At 34.4% G+C, this 14,894-nt stretch overlaps 3 protein-coding genes across 3 annotated transcripts; 2 read left to right on the top strand and 1 right to left on the bottom strand.

The window, feature by feature from the left end:
• The first annotated feature begins 1,015 nt into the window (after positions 1-1,015).
• On the top strand, positions 1,016-3,315 carry LOC134651850 (docking protein 2). Its single transcript, XM_063506971.1, has 2 exons — positions 1,016-1,246; positions 1,641-3,315. Exons 1-2 carry the CDS (start codon positions 1,163-1,165, stop codon positions 3,189-3,191), a joined length of 1,635 nt encoding a protein of 544 aa, XP_063363041.1. The 5' UTR covers positions 1,016-1,162; the 3' UTR covers positions 3,192-3,315.
• A 1,190-nt stretch (positions 3,316-4,505) lies between these two features.
• On the bottom strand, positions 4,506-5,165 carry LOC134651580 (DNL-type zinc finger protein-like). Its single transcript, XM_063506685.1, has one exon. The coding sequence runs from the start codon at positions 5,085-5,087 to the stop codon at positions 4,557-4,559; it is 531 nt and encodes a 176-aa protein (XP_063362755.1). The 5' UTR covers positions 5,088-5,165; the 3' UTR covers positions 4,506-4,556.
• Positions 5,166-6,183: 1,018 nt separating this feature from the next.
• LOC134651849 (MMS19 nucleotide excision repair protein) lies at positions 6,184-13,333 on the top strand. The gene is made up of 7 exons (XM_063506970.1): positions 6,184-6,380; positions 6,959-7,342; positions 7,865-8,214; positions 9,100-10,554; positions 11,271-11,534; positions 12,273-12,440; positions 13,107-13,333. The coding sequence occupies exons 1-7, from the start codon at positions 6,293-6,295 to the stop codon at positions 13,308-13,310; spliced, it is 2,913 nt and encodes a 970-aa protein (XP_063363040.1). The 5' UTR covers positions 6,184-6,292; the 3' UTR covers positions 13,311-13,333.
• Positions 13,334-14,894: the final 1,561 nt, after the last annotated feature.

Raw genomic sequence — 14,894 nt, 5'->3', positions numbered from 1 at the left:
ACATGTTATTTAAATGTCAATCTCATAAAAGTTTTATGTTTAAAATAACATTTTCACCGCCTGGGCTATCACAATCACTACCAATTTAGCCTGGGCTAACTCTATCAGTATACTCCTGAGATAGCTCAGTTATATGAGATAGATACTTTCCAACAGTGCACCAATTAAGTGCAAGCAAGCAACTGATACTTGTGATTAAAAAATTATAAAGTTTTTTTTTTATTATTGTCATCGGCCGTCTACAGCTCATATTTTATTTATTATTAGGTACTTGTAAAGCAGGCAGGCAATTCCAATAAGTGATAAATGTATGATACTCAGAGTCAAATTAAATTTTACTTATATTCTTTTATATGCTGTGGAGTATATGTGCTTCTAGTGATTTACGCATGCATGATAGATGACGCATCGTCATAAATGCCATGAACGAAGATTAGGAAAACAAATTTTAGATAAGAATATTACAGACAAACTAAGACTGAAAGTGAAACCCGAGAACTCAATATATTTAATAAGATCTGTAAATCTTATAATGACAAACGTACCTTTGTTCATCAATCGGGAAATTGGCAAAGAATCCCGGCCTGTGTCGTTCTCTAACGCCACAAATTTCACAAATTCTGCTCTTTCCACCCATAATGAGTCTCTATCTCAGTAATCTTACTCAAAAACAGCGGACGGAGGAGCACTGCTTCAACTCGACGTCTTTTGTTTGTGAATAGGAAAATATCACACAACTGAAACACTACGGAGGAACTTAATTGCTCAACTCAACGCACTGCACTGTTCAGATGGAGAAAACCGAATGAATAATAGAAAACAAGTAAAACACCACGGAATCACAATATTTTCTTTTCATCACGGTTTAGTTTTGAAAGTTGACGTACATATTTGACATGTATTTGACAATTCTGCCTTCGTGTTGCCAGTTTATTATTTATCTTGTTAGGTTGGCTGAACTGAAACGAGATCCCCATACATTATTTCTTTATATAGGAGTTTCCTAAGACTGGCTGTCATACAACAGAACGGAATTTGCGCGCACGGGTTTTATTTTTTTCGTCGTGATACCAATAAAGACAAGCCTTGAATAGTATTGATATGTTTTACTATACCCGCCGATTTGCGACGAATTTGCAAAACAGCTTGAGCGACGTATAAAATGGAGCAGCACGACGAAATTAAATCAGGTTGTTTGTTGTTCCCTCCCGCCGGAGGGAATGTGTTTAGTAAATTTCCTAAGAAGGTAATAAACTTTAGTTTTTTTTTTGCGGTTACGGCATGTTTAATATTGCAGAAGTTACGAAGTAAGTTGCGTGAGTGAATCACGCGGAACCTATAGTATGCTACGTTACGACACTGGGTCGTGAGTCACAGGTGGCTCGCAATGTGCATTGTAGTTTCAGACTTCCGATTACCTGTTCTAAATATTTTTCGACTCGAATCTCAAATGCTGTTCTGAAGTACACCGATTTTAATATATTTCTAAGTATTTGAATTAATTCGTTACCGGGTTTTCCCTTATTATCAAAAGGAAATAGTAGATATTTTATATAGAAAACAACAATTATTTGGTGTTATATTTTCCTTAATAACTAACTGTAGATAGTAAATTGTAATATGATTTCAACTGTTTTCAGAAACAACAACAAAAGTATTGTCTGCTTCTAAACTCCAGCAAGCAGGGCATTGAGAGATTAGAGATATATGATAATAAGGATGACATAAATACAGGTGCCATCCCCAAGATTATTACCCTTGAGAATTGTATTAAGATAACACATTCTAGTCCAAACATTATCACTGTACTTACTAAGTCACATACCCAACAATTCTGTGCTCAATCAGAACTGGAAACATTAGAATGGGTAAAAGCGCTGCAGTCTGTTGCATTTAAAGGCAGAGACACAAGCCCTGTTCGATGTGATGAGGACAATGACCTCTACTGTTCGTCAGGAGAAGGAGTATTCTCAGTCAAATTGTGCCCTTCCGATGCATCAATAAGGTGTGGTCTGGAGCCGATGCGGTACCTGTTACTCCTCACTACAACTGCCATTGATTTAAGAGATGTAAATGACAATAAGTTGTATGCTACTTGGCCATATAGATATATAAGACGTTATGGTTATAGACAGGGTAAATTCACATTTGAGGCGGGAAGAAAATGTGATACAGGTGAAGGTATCTTCCATTTGGAACATCCTAACCAATCTGAGATATATAAGTGTGTCTCATTGAAAATGAAGACCATGAAGCAGATGATTGGCAGTGATTTGAATAGTCCAGAACACAGTGAATTTAACTTACAGGCTGGTGCAAATTTATTCCCTGGATCTAGGAGTCCTCTAGTGGCTGCCAGGCCTGATGATTTAAGCTTGAGTTCTCTTTCATTTAAAACTGCGCCTTCAAGCCAGCAAAGCTCATTCTCTGAAAGAGATAGTGCACCTCTCTTAATGCCTAAGCCAGCATTGAAGCCCAAGCCACAAAAACCTCCACGAAAAATCATCAACATGCCCAAGGCTCTTGTGAAAGAGTTATGCAGTTCAACAGATGAAAGCATAGATTTTGGAAGGTATAAAAAACTTGACAATTATGAGCCGATCGAACAAGTGAAAAGAGACCCAAGTCCTCCTTCTGTGCCATATGACAAGGTGGAAGTTCGTAGTGAGGCTTGGAAAACTCTTGGTATCGAAGACCCTGACCACACTGAGTTCACACCGAATTTGGGTGATAACCCTAACTGCATGAAACTTATATCAAGATCACAAGATAATTTGAACACTTCTGGCCCAGAAGGTTCTAGAATTATACTGTTACCAAGTCCAATGGTTGATCCAGAGGATGAGAATTATGACAGACTACAGTATTTTGGTTCTACAAGTAAGTTGAATAAGTCTGCTAAGTATAAGAAAGTTGAAGCGCGGCCAACAACATTGATTCCTGGGGATCAAAAGGTTAAAGATACTTGGAATGATTATGACGAAGTGGAAAATGTGATGCAGACTGCAAGACTGGCTGATGATTCTCATCTAGGATATGGTATGATACGGAAACCAAATGCACCAGGGCCTCAAGTGCCCACTGCTGCACAAGCGCAGGCACTGCAAAATCAGGTCAGTTTGGAAGAGATCAACCATAACACATGTAATGGGACTGACTATGCAGTTATCAGCCGTCCAAAAAGGGTGTAAGGTTACTTTTAAAATGTTAATATTACAGCGAATATTATACACTAAGACTGAAATTTTTTGATACCAGAAATTCGAATAGAAAGAGATTATTGTGGGTAAACTTTTAGATGAAAATATTCAAAAATATATGTGTTACGAATTATAATTATAATGACAAGAAATTACTATTTGCATTCCAATTTTTACTTTCCACAATTTAGTTAAGTGCTTATACATTTTATATAACTGTAAGTGTTATGACACACAATGTTTATTTTCCTTATAAGATATTGATTTACAGACCATGTGTTTAGACAGTGCCTTATTGCTCGTAGTATAAGGACTATTTCTAGAATTCTACAGTGACAATTCTACCAGTTGGTGCCAATATACTTTTATGTTTAAATGTAGTATTAGTGAACATTTTTTTTTATAAATATGCATATAAAGAGTTTTGATTACCCATTTCAGTATTTAGGTTTCAAAACCTGGTAGTGGCACTGAAATCATTAATTATGTTAATGTGTCATAAAATATCTATATTGAGCAATTAAGGATGAATGTCAGATCAGATTATTGGTAACACTGAGTCAGATCAGTTGTCTCATTTTGAAATAAGAGAGATGGATGATGCTGTTTTATATTGACCTTCTATCGCAAGTACCTATTAGAAGCTTCCTTTCAATTTACCATCTTAGGCCAGTCTACGGCGGCGGCGGTTAAAAGGCATGCTAACTGGTAGGCACAGGCTTCTTTTAAAAAAAACCGTTGATAATCAGTATTTTCATTACACCTTATGAGTCTTATTATGACATTATTATTATGCCAAAATCAATGTGATAAAAATCATTGCTCAATCATCATTTCAATTCTTTATATTTTCTCATAAAGTTTCCTTAAAATGCAGTGTTACCAATATTTTAATAGGATTATCTTTACAAGTAGATTACCACACATATAGTCTATGTATAATTTTATTAAAGCCATATTATTGTGACTTATTACTATACTGAAAATATTGATAAATAAAATCATAATCCAGTTTGTTGTTGTATTATTTATTTGCATTATTTACAAGTCATTTGTTGCCCTTAATTATTTAGAACATAAATAATACACAACTTTAATTTAGTAACAACAAACGAATGTATTGATATTTATATTTATCAGCTCTTAAGCACTGAGTCCATTGTTCTAAATAATAGCTAAACCGCAGTAGTGAAGATTGTAAGGAATACATGTAGACTAATATATTACACAAAAATAGATTTCATAACTTAGTGTCCTCTAATATTTGTTTAGTTCCAAAAAGCAACTAAAAATTGTCATTTAAATATTGGAAGAAAATTTTGGAATTAATAAATAAACTAGAGATTGCACTTCTCTTCACGGTTTTGGTAATGTGGCTAACTCTTCAGCGTCAGATTTATCTGTATTCTTGACCATTTCGGTTGCAATAAACTCAAGATCTTCTGACAAAATCTTCTGCACCGTTTCTCCCTTCTCCGCCATGATATCTTCTATATTTTTCTTTCCATTCATATCACTGAACCAATTTAAGTTATCAGCAATCAGGTGCCTATGCTCACAACCATCACAATTCACGATCACGACTCCCTTGTAGTAGGCAAGTTTTGTGATGAACTTTGTGCTTCTGGTGTTACATTTTTTGCAGGTATACATTAATTGGAATTTGCCTTGTATCTGTATCTGTTCGGCGGCTTGTACGTCTGTGAACTTGGTGCTAGTTGTGCTGAAGTTCCTTGGAGATACCGCAGGTGAAGCTACCGTTTTCGCAGGGACAACCAGACGTCTTCCAAAATATGAATTTCCATTGCTCGGAAAGAATACTATGTTGTTTAATAACCGCGGCGTGTGGTATTTCACTACGAAATCTATTAAAGTTTTGTGCGACATGTTTAATAAAATTAATTTTCACGCTTTGATAGGAATATTAGAATTGCAAATTGCATCACTACCAATAAGATTTCAATATGCTGCCTGCGTGCGACATACACGCTGTTCGTTCTCGTCTCGTGTCTCGTGTGACACATTTGACAGCTGTCACTGTCAAACTTATCATCTAACCTGTTTTAGTTACACTATGACCCGCTCGGAAGCTAACTGACACTATGCATATTTATATTCGGCGTTTATTTCACGAGCTTAAATAATATCAACGTAAATGTGTTGCCAGATGATTACATTTCCAGGTTTTTTGGATTTATTTTATTCTATTCAGATAGTTTACGAAAGTTATTGATAAATTTCGACAAACATTCGGTATGTTAGTACTACTGTCACAAACCAATATTTACTTATCATTAGATAGTATAAAAAAGCAGTTCGACCACTTTTTATTATATAGTTTGTCAAAGAACTGTCTCATTTCAAACATAGACAGAGAGAATCATACTTTCTTTGTCTTACGCTAGTACTAGTAAGTACCCAAAAGAAAAAGATGAGTATGGTTTTACTGGTTCTTACTGACTGACAAATTGGTTTGACCAACTATACTAATTAAATTACTCAAAAAGATGTCAATACTTATCAAGTTTAAATGATGACAATAATAAAGGTTTTATATCTTTTTCTAATTTCTGCTTTACTCTAACTGCTAAAGGATGAACAAGAAACGATTAAATAAATACATACTTTACTTAAGTACTTTTTAAACATTTAATTATAGATGGTCAAGCAAATCTTGTCTGTAGAAAAAGGCGGCAAATTTGAAAAATGTAGGCGCGAAGGGATATCGTCCCATATAAAATTTGAATTACGCGCCTTTTTCTACTGACAAGATTTGCTTGACCATCTATAAATCTTAAGTTTACAACATTTTCTTCTGTATTTCATATAATTTGCTAGAAATGCTCTAGCAATATCGGTGAAATCCGTAAAGTTAATTAAAAAAAAAACTAACGTCGTAACGTAACGTAACCTAAAAATTCAAGACTCGTAAGATGAAAAATTAATTAAGTTTATAAATTCTTTTAGTTTTTCAACTGTAATGAAATTCCAACAAGAAAATGTGAAAAGCGGTGTGATAAAAACAGAATAGGGACCTGAGGGAGTATCTCCATTGCAAACACTTAAGTTTTAGTAGCTTTCCTTTCAGCAATATGGATTCTGTGTGGTTTAGAGCCGAGTTGTCTGATGAAATAATAAAGAATGAGGACATATTTGCTAAAACATCGAGCATTATTACTGGTAAGTTTAAATAGTACGATATGCTTCCGTTTTTTATAAGTAAAGTAGTAATTTTCTACTATGAAGAAAAGAATCCTCCAGTTGTAATTATTATTTGTTTTGGTTTATATATTTCGTCATTGTCGTTTTCTAACGATTATTATATTTATGTTTACATAATCTTTGGCCTCATGACCTGGCAGATATAAACAGTTCCTTATCATTTATATTTGACTATTGGTTAAATATTTTCCTAACCACTTTTTATATTGGTCCATATTATGTATTATGATTTAATAATCAAATCATGCCAATTTTTGTTCATGATATATATGTTTTAAAGAATCCTTTCTGATCTCTAGTTACTTAAATCGAAGCATTTTATAAAATAAAGTACCCCACCGCGTCTGTCTGTTTGTGTGTTCACAATAAACTCAATAACTACTGAACAGGTTTTCATGCAGTTTTCACCTATCAATCGAGTGATTCGTGAGGAAGGTGTATAATTTGTAAAGGGTAACCCGTGCAAAGCCGGGGCAGGTCGCTAGTCTCTTATAAACTTTTGAACTTTATGTATCTAATAACAACTTTTTTTGTAGACATAATATCGTCCCACATAGACATAACACGCCTCGTTGAAAACATGGCCGGAGTCCTCACGAACAAACAACCAGAAAACCGTGAAAAAGGAATGAGATTCTATACCAAAATCTTAAAAGAATTACCTAGAGATTTCTTATCAGAAAAGCAAGTGAAATATATAACGAAATTTTATATAGACCGTTTAAAAGATAACCATAGAGTTATACCATCAGTTTTGGAAGGATTTTTGGCTATCATTGATATGAAGAACTATGATGTGCAGTGCAGTGGTGAATTCTTTACTGTACTGTTTAGAGAAGTGCCATGCCAGTCGCAAGTGAAACAAGACAGGCAGAATATCTATTTGATTATAAGGAGGTTACTAGAGAAAGACATTGAATGTAAGTATCTGGGGGCACGGCAGTGCCCCCGCCAAGTCGAGTTACAATTTCCTTTACCTTTTTTAATTTAAAACATCCAATCAACTTATAGTATCCTCTTGGGGTTCAATGTCCTAATACTAGTACAAATTACCTCCAATTAAATTTTAATCTTAATCAAATGGAACAGAGTTGCTTTTGTATTGTTTCGTCCAATTTTAAAACAACACAAATTCAACTCTATTTTCTCATACCATTGATTCAAATTAGATTGCCAATTTTCCTTGTATGGTGGGTGGGCTGATAGAGGTTAATTGGTGATGAGGATAAATTTTTATTTTGTGGCTTTTGTAGTTTACAATTTAATGTCAATAGTCAGCAAAAAATTTGATACACCTATATGGCAATATGCCATGTGTTCTTCAGAAACTGTAATGATAACTGTGTATACTTTTATCCTCTATCTGATTACGCACATCAGCATAATTTACATACAAGTAGGATGGGAAAATGAGTTATCAATTTTGTCATATTATTTTTCAGACATGAAAACCTTGGGGCCAGACTTTGTCTATGGATTCATATCAGCAATGGACGGAGAGAGGGACCCACGTAACCTACTGTTCCTATTTGGATTCCTTCCAACGTACCTGAGACATATACCACTTGGACATTTAGTTGATGAAATGTTCGAAGTGATCTCATGCTACTATCCAATGGATTTTCATCCGTCACCGGATGATCCGGCGGCTGTGTCCAGACAGGACTTGGCGGATGAACTGTGTCCATGTCTGTGTGCTATACCACAGTTTGGGGAGCATTGTTTGGTTTTGTTGATAGAAAAATTGGATTCCAGCTTAAGGTTGGCCAAACTTGATTCATTGAAGCTATTGGTTAGTTTATTTTGTTTAATTTGATATTAATTGCAACTGTTAAACAAGAAAAAAATTGCACATACAAGAGTCAAACTAGATTCTGGACGCATTTGTTGCATAAGCCGAGCCGTGACCCTATAGAGAAGTGATATATGTACTCAGTGATATATGTGTAGGTACTAAATTTTACACCACATGTGAAGAAGTAAACATGTTCTCAACACAACTAATGTTCATTCTGCACATCATTCATTTTTAGGGTTCCGTAGCCAAATGGCAAAAAACGGAACCCTTATAGATTCGTCATGTCTGTCTGTCTGTCCGTCTGTCTGTCCGTCTGTCTGTCCGTCCGTATATCACAGCCACTTTTCTCCGAAACTATAAGAACTATACTGTTGAAACTTGGTAAGTAGATGTATTCTGTGAACCGCATTAAGATTTTCACACAAAAATAGAAAAAAAACAATAAATTTTTGGGGTTCCCCATACTTCGAACTGAAACTCAAAAATTTTTTTTTCATCAAACCCATACGTGTGGGCTATCTATGGATAGGTCTTCAAAAATGATATTGAGGTTTCTAATATCATTTTTTTCTAAACTGAATAGTTTGCGCGAGAGAGACTTCCAAAGTGGTAAAATGTGTGTCCCCCCCCCCCTAACTTCTAAAATAAGAGAATGATAAAACTAAAAAAAATATATGATGTACATTACCATGTAAACTTCCACCGAAAATTGGTTTGAACGAGATCTAGCAAGTAGTTTTTTTTTAATACGTCATAAATCGCCTAAATACGGAACCCTTCATGGGCGAGTCCGACTCGCACTTGGCCACTTTTTTACTGTTTTTCTTGTTCAAATACAAATTTTATGTCAAGGTTAACATTATTTTCCTATTTTTTCAGGAGAAAAGCTGTAAAACATTCCACCCAGAAGCTTATGACCCCTTCCTGAAAGCCTTATGGTCTTCACTAAACAGGGAAATATCTCACAAAACCGACGAGGAGCTAAAAATGGCCGCCCACCAAGCATTATCAGCCTTAGTTGCTAAATTGGCAACTTCTTCTAACACAAGTCAATCATTCGAGAATTTTGTTAAAGGAATACTTATTTCCATGCAAACTGCTATAGCCGAGGCTTCCACAGTCGCACAGTTTGTTCAAGCTACTAAAGTACTACTGACAACTGCAAATGCTTCAAAAGAATCTTGTGTTCTCATAACCAAATCGATGATACCCGCTGCTCTGGCATTTTACGAACTAAACCAAACTCGGAAACTACAAATAGCAACATTAGAGTTTCTAGGTGATCTATATGAAATGGCGGTACATTGGGAGGTATTAGATGATATTAAAAAACTGGTAATTGAAATACCTCAGTTATGCTTAACTGCAGTCAGTCAACCTGATAAGGAATACCAAATAGCGGGTTTCAAAACAATGATAAGAGTAAAGAAAGTCATAGAAACAGAACTAATTGTGCCGTTTGTTGAAGTATTGATTCATAACATCCAATATAGTCAAGATAATGATGTTCTAAGCGTAAGTGTGGAGGCGGTTCATGCTTTAGCTAGAAAATACCCAGAAACTATCATGGCACTAGTTGTTAAAGGGAAGTGTGACTTAGAAAATTTGACTCAAGACAAAACCGCTTTGAAAAAACGACTGAATTTACTCTCAAACTTGGCAAGCATAGATGACTTTACGAAAGTAATCATAGAGGAAATGTTGAAATTGATCACTTCAAAAGACCAGGAAGCCTTGAAAGTTGTAGAGGCGCTAAGTGAGTCGATGTCTAATTCAAGTTTGTATAGTGACCAAAAGTTGACGCAAATCGAGAGTGACCATGGTCTCATAGACTCTATACTTTCCTGGCTTATGAGTGAGCCTTTAAATAGACTAGACTCCTTAAACCATGGATATAACTTGATTTCTACGACAATAGCCAGCTTGCCAGCTGAGAAACAATGTAATATATTGGCAAAACACGCACAAACGGTTTTAGAGAAATGTAAAAACGAAAAATGTTACTTCCTCGCATTAGAATCTTTGTATAAATCTTTGCATCAGACAGTTTTTGAGACTAATTTTACTGAGATTATGTTGTTAAGTTTGAAATTGTCCTTATCTTCTGATGATGAACTTACTAGAAGAAAAGCATGCAGTTTGGTAGCTCATTTTATGAATAAAGCAGAATATGGTCAAAAGTTTGATATTTTATATGATCAATTGAAGAATTACTTGGCTACTTGTAATAGGGATAGTGAGAAATTGGGTCCCAGACTTATAATGCTGTATGGATGGATTACCAAAGCATTGGTACTGAGAGGAAGTAATCTGTTCCAGTTTTGGTTAGAAAAGGTAAGTCTTGAGCATTTCTTCAGGCCAAAAAGCTTCCCAGAGGATCTTATAACGATTTCTTGCGATTTTGATTGTCACTCTGTCTGGTTTGGGCCATCTGGCCCTGATTGCTGATTCAAGTACGAAGTAACTAACTGTTAGTATAGAGCTATAGAGTGTAGAATGCACACTTTATAATTTTCCAAATTATAAGGTACAGTAAGTGACCCAATTAAGTACCCATGTGGCCATACTAGCTGTATAAAAAAGTGGATACTTATGTTACATGTAGGTACAGTGAGTTGCAAAATTACATGGAGAAATTATGAATTAAGTCATTGATAAAGTCGCCATGCATTTGCAGCTGATGGTACACAATTCGTTATAAGAAATTGATATGTAAAATATCAAGATGCACAGAGTATAAGTACTTATCCTAATTTTTTCATGTTTATTGTCACTATAGTACCTACGTTTTTTTTAGCATTAGAAAAAAGGTAAACAATCTTGATGTGTCTTTTAATCGAAAAACATGTTTTAAAAATAAATCACGGCAAATATGTAACAATTATGAATCTAATACGATCATTTATATTCTTCATAAGTACATATAAGTTACTGATTTTTAAATAGCGTTTTTCAATTAAAAGACATGTCAAGATCGCTTATCTTCTTTCTAATGCTAAAAAAACGAACTATACCATAACTTTTAATCAAAAATTGTATATACATTATAGATAACAAAAGTCCTGGCAATACCAGACTACAGCCTAAACAGCGCTCAAGCGATCCATCTCATAATGACCGATGACCCGGACCATTTGACCCCCAAACACCATTGCCGAATAAGTTTACTATACAAACAGAGGATGTACCAGAGCTTCTCTGCTTTGGCGAGTAAGCTGGAAGTGACTGAGGGTACAAAGGAAAATGTATTACTTAGCTGGGCCTATGTGTTGGCAAAGGCGCCTAAGAGCGTACTTAATAGTGAAGTTAATAAGGTAAGGCTAATTTATACTTTTATCTACACACATATAATAATAATTAAAACACTTGTATGATCCTTTTATAAAACTCACTTCGTTCATTTCATAAACCCACACTCGTATTTTAATGCCTTTCATTATGTATCAGTCACATAAACTACTAACTAGGTACTAAACTGCTGCGAATAGGGATGATGACACATGTTGAATTTTATAACAAAATCTAGTAAAATAGATAGCAAATGAGCAATTTATCACAATATTATAGATATTAAAAAAATATATGGAAATAATACAAAAATACAGCACCTGAAAGTTTCAAAATTAAAGTTTTTTTTTAACTTTCAAAAACGAAATAAGTAAGGATACCATTCGATTCCTCACAATTTATCCAAAAAAAGATTGTATAGCAACTATGTATATACATAAACGCAATATTTCACCGATTAAAATGCAATTTTCTTGTTTTGTTCATACTTCAAGATGCGCTCTCAGCCTCTCAGTGACCTTGACATCACGTTCACATAGCGATTTGTTAGGGGCGTTTCGCGAGTGAAGTACGACTGTCGGACTCTGACTATCATTTCTGACTTGTATTTAATGCAATGTGTCCCATTTAGACATTTGATCCCAAAAACAAACCTCATTGATTGATACCAAAAATTAAAATTTGTCATCTAGCATATTTCCAATATCAAATAATCCATTCTCATTTTCATGTTGTTTACTACCACTTATCTATATTGTTTGCAGGTCGTGCCCCTAGTGATCGATTGCCTACAATACGACAACAAGGATCTGTTATTGGTCATGACTGATATATTGTCATATCTGGTGCAAGCGAAACATGTTACTGTGGCTGATAGCATACAGACCATTTTGCCACGGCTAGTGAACTTGTCCAAATATGTTAAGTCTATGGTAAGATATTTTATTTGGATAAATTGTTTGTCAGAGAAAAAAAAATAGGGTGTGCTGTGCGTAGGACCATTCAGCATCTAAAGTATATACTAAGATGTGTTAGCAATTTTGACAGCTAAAATAGAAGGCACAATAGAAGGCACAGCGCCTTCTATTATAGCTGTCAAAATTGCATTTTGCTGTAACATTTTGGTCAAACGTAAACTCTTGACACTAGTGGGTAAAATATTTTGCTCTCTAGTTACCGCGTTTTAGTATTCTAATTTTGTATAAAAAACTAGTGCGCAAGAGAAAAATATTCATACCAGATTTATTTACAAACCCTAAGGCCCGTTACACACTATCGCACCGCACCGCGACCTTGGTGCGTCGCACCATAGAGAAATATAGTAAGACAAGAGTGCTCACTCCATACATCAGTTTTAGTACAAAAAAGACTATTAATTTCAGTGTCGACATCTAGCATCGAGTAGCGGAATTATCAGTACTGCTACTTGACAATAGATGTAGCACCGACCGGAAAGTCTTATGTTGTTGAACATCAAGTTAGTGAGTGAGCAATCTATGTATTTTTTTCTCTATGGTCGCACCCATAAGTGAGAGCGAGAAACGGATATCTCTTTCTGTAAGACTAAATTAACATAATAATATTTTCATTATTTCCAGGACGTCAGAATAAAAAGTCTCCAATGTCTATTCGACATAGCGCACACCTACCCGACCATGCTCCTGCTTCCGTTCAAACAGGACGTGTTGTTGGACCTGGCGCCATCTCTCGACGACAAGAAGCGACTCGTCCGCAATATGGCCGTTAAAGCTCGGACTAGATGGTTCCTTATTGGCGCGCCGGGGGAGGATAAGACGAATTGAATTAATAATATAATAGAAATGATGTGAAGAGACCAGACTAGAAACGATCAGATAATTAAAAAAAAATTTTTTTTTGAATCTCGGACATGTAATGAATGATGATGATGTACCTAGTATGGCAAATTATAGATTGTATCGTTTATATCCTGGACTTTTCATTATTTATCTTTAAACGAGCAATTCTTGTATATTTATTTATATATCGACTACCGTAGGCTCAAAGGGCTTAACGGACAAAACGCGATTTTTCAGGAGAGCCAAAAACAGTTTATTTTTGAGAAAAAAAATCATAACTTTTTTGTTTGTTTCAATAAACTGATGCCTGTATGTGGCTTATTCTTAACTTTTTGAGCTCTTTTAAACTGATTGCTTGAACTTATAATACAATCCTTAGTTACGAAAATAGCATGTCCGTTACGCCAAAAAACACGACTGTTTTTAAGAAGGGCGTCTCTTACGCCTCTTTTTTTATGGATTATCTTATTCGAAAAAGGGCGTAATGTACAAAAAAATACAATTTCAGTACCATTTGGCGTAAATCCAACAATTTCGTTGCAATATGGCAACTTGCATTTAAGGAACACTATACTTCTAAGTACTATAATTTACAATTTTTTTTTTCAAAGACATAGAGATGTATTCATTGTTAAGGTTTTTCCCCATTTTTGTTATTTTGGATACTTAAACGTGGAAAAGGTCGTTTTTTAGCCACAAAACCAATGTTTTATTTTTTATTTGCTTATATTACTTCAACAGAATCACTGCTGTCCTACCATCTGTAAGTATATATTTATATACATATATCAAAACAATTTATAACAATTACTTTTACTACAGAAAGTATGTATATGCGTTATTTCTGTTTGTAATCTTAATTTGATCATAAATTGTACAACAACTCCAACTCTACGTTACGCTACGTAAATCGAAAAATTTCGTTGCAATATGGCAACTTGCATTTAAGGAATACTATACTTCTAAGTAAGTACTATAATTTACAATTCTTTTTCAAAAACTTAGAGATGTATTCACTGTTAAGTTTTTTTTTCCATTTTTGTTATTTTGTATACTTAAACGTGGAAAAGGTAGTTTTTTTGCCACAAAACCAATGTTTTCTTTTTTATTTGTTTATATTAAACAGAATCACTTCTGTCCTACCATCTGTATCTATTTATGTTTATCAAAACAATTTATAACAATTACTTCTTTTACTGTAGAAAGTATGTAGTTATGCGTTATTTCTGTTTGTAATCTTATTTTGATCATAAATTTTACTTTTACATACCATAATACTATTAGGTACAATAGTAGTTTTGACATCTCGTATGTCTGTTCAGTAAAACTTAATAAATATGTGATTATTTATGATATAACATCAGAGTAGGTAGCAAAAAAGACAAATGGCCAGGCCTACGTACTTCTATGTAAACGTTTATAGACAGTAACTTTCATAAGGTTAATCCTATAAATTACGGTTTAATCAAAAAAATATTAATATTACGTCTAATCAAAATTGCAAATGGCCCAGTCACATACAAAACTAAAAGTTATCAGTCTAATCTTAATCAATCGCCATAATTATCA

This window comes from Cydia amplana, chromosome 10 (genome assembly GCF_948474715.1).
Source record: "Cydia amplana chromosome 10, ilCydAmpl1.1, whole genome shotgun sequence".
NCBI classification, from domain to species: Eukaryota; Metazoa; Arthropoda; class Insecta; order Lepidoptera; family Tortricidae; genus Cydia; species Cydia amplana.
Note: the sequence above shows the minus strand (reverse complement) of the source record. Positions and strands in the feature narration are given on the sequence as shown.

What these genes read in the sequence shown, in the direction of transcription:
- LOC134651850 (XM_063506971.1), top strand. Translation starts at nt 1,163, where the DNA reads ATGGAGCAGCACGACGAAATTAAATCAGGTTGTTTGTTGTTCCCTCCC. An exon ending in TTAGTAAATTTCCTAAGAAG is followed by an intron (nt 1,247 to 1,640) that starts GTAATAAACTTT and finishes AACTGTTTTCAG; the next exon opens with AAACAACAACAAAAGTATTG.
- LOC134651580 (XM_063506685.1), bottom strand. Translation starts at nt 5,087, where the DNA reads ATGTCGCACAAAACTTTAATAGATTTCGTAGTGAAATACCACACGCCG.
- LOC134651849 (XM_063506970.1), top strand. Translation starts at nt 6,293, where the DNA reads ATGGATTCTGTGTGGTTTAGAGCCGAGTTGTCTGATGAAATAATAAAG. An exon ending in ACTAGAGAAAGACATTGAAT is followed by an intron (nt 7,343 to 7,864) that starts GTAAGTATCTGG and finishes ATTATTTTTCAG; the next exon opens with ACATGAAAACCTTGGGGCCA. An exon ending in TTAATAGTGAAGTTAATAAG is followed by an intron (nt 11,535 to 12,272) that starts GTAAGGCTAATT and finishes TATTGTTTGCAG; the next exon opens with GTCGTGCCCCTAGTGATCGA.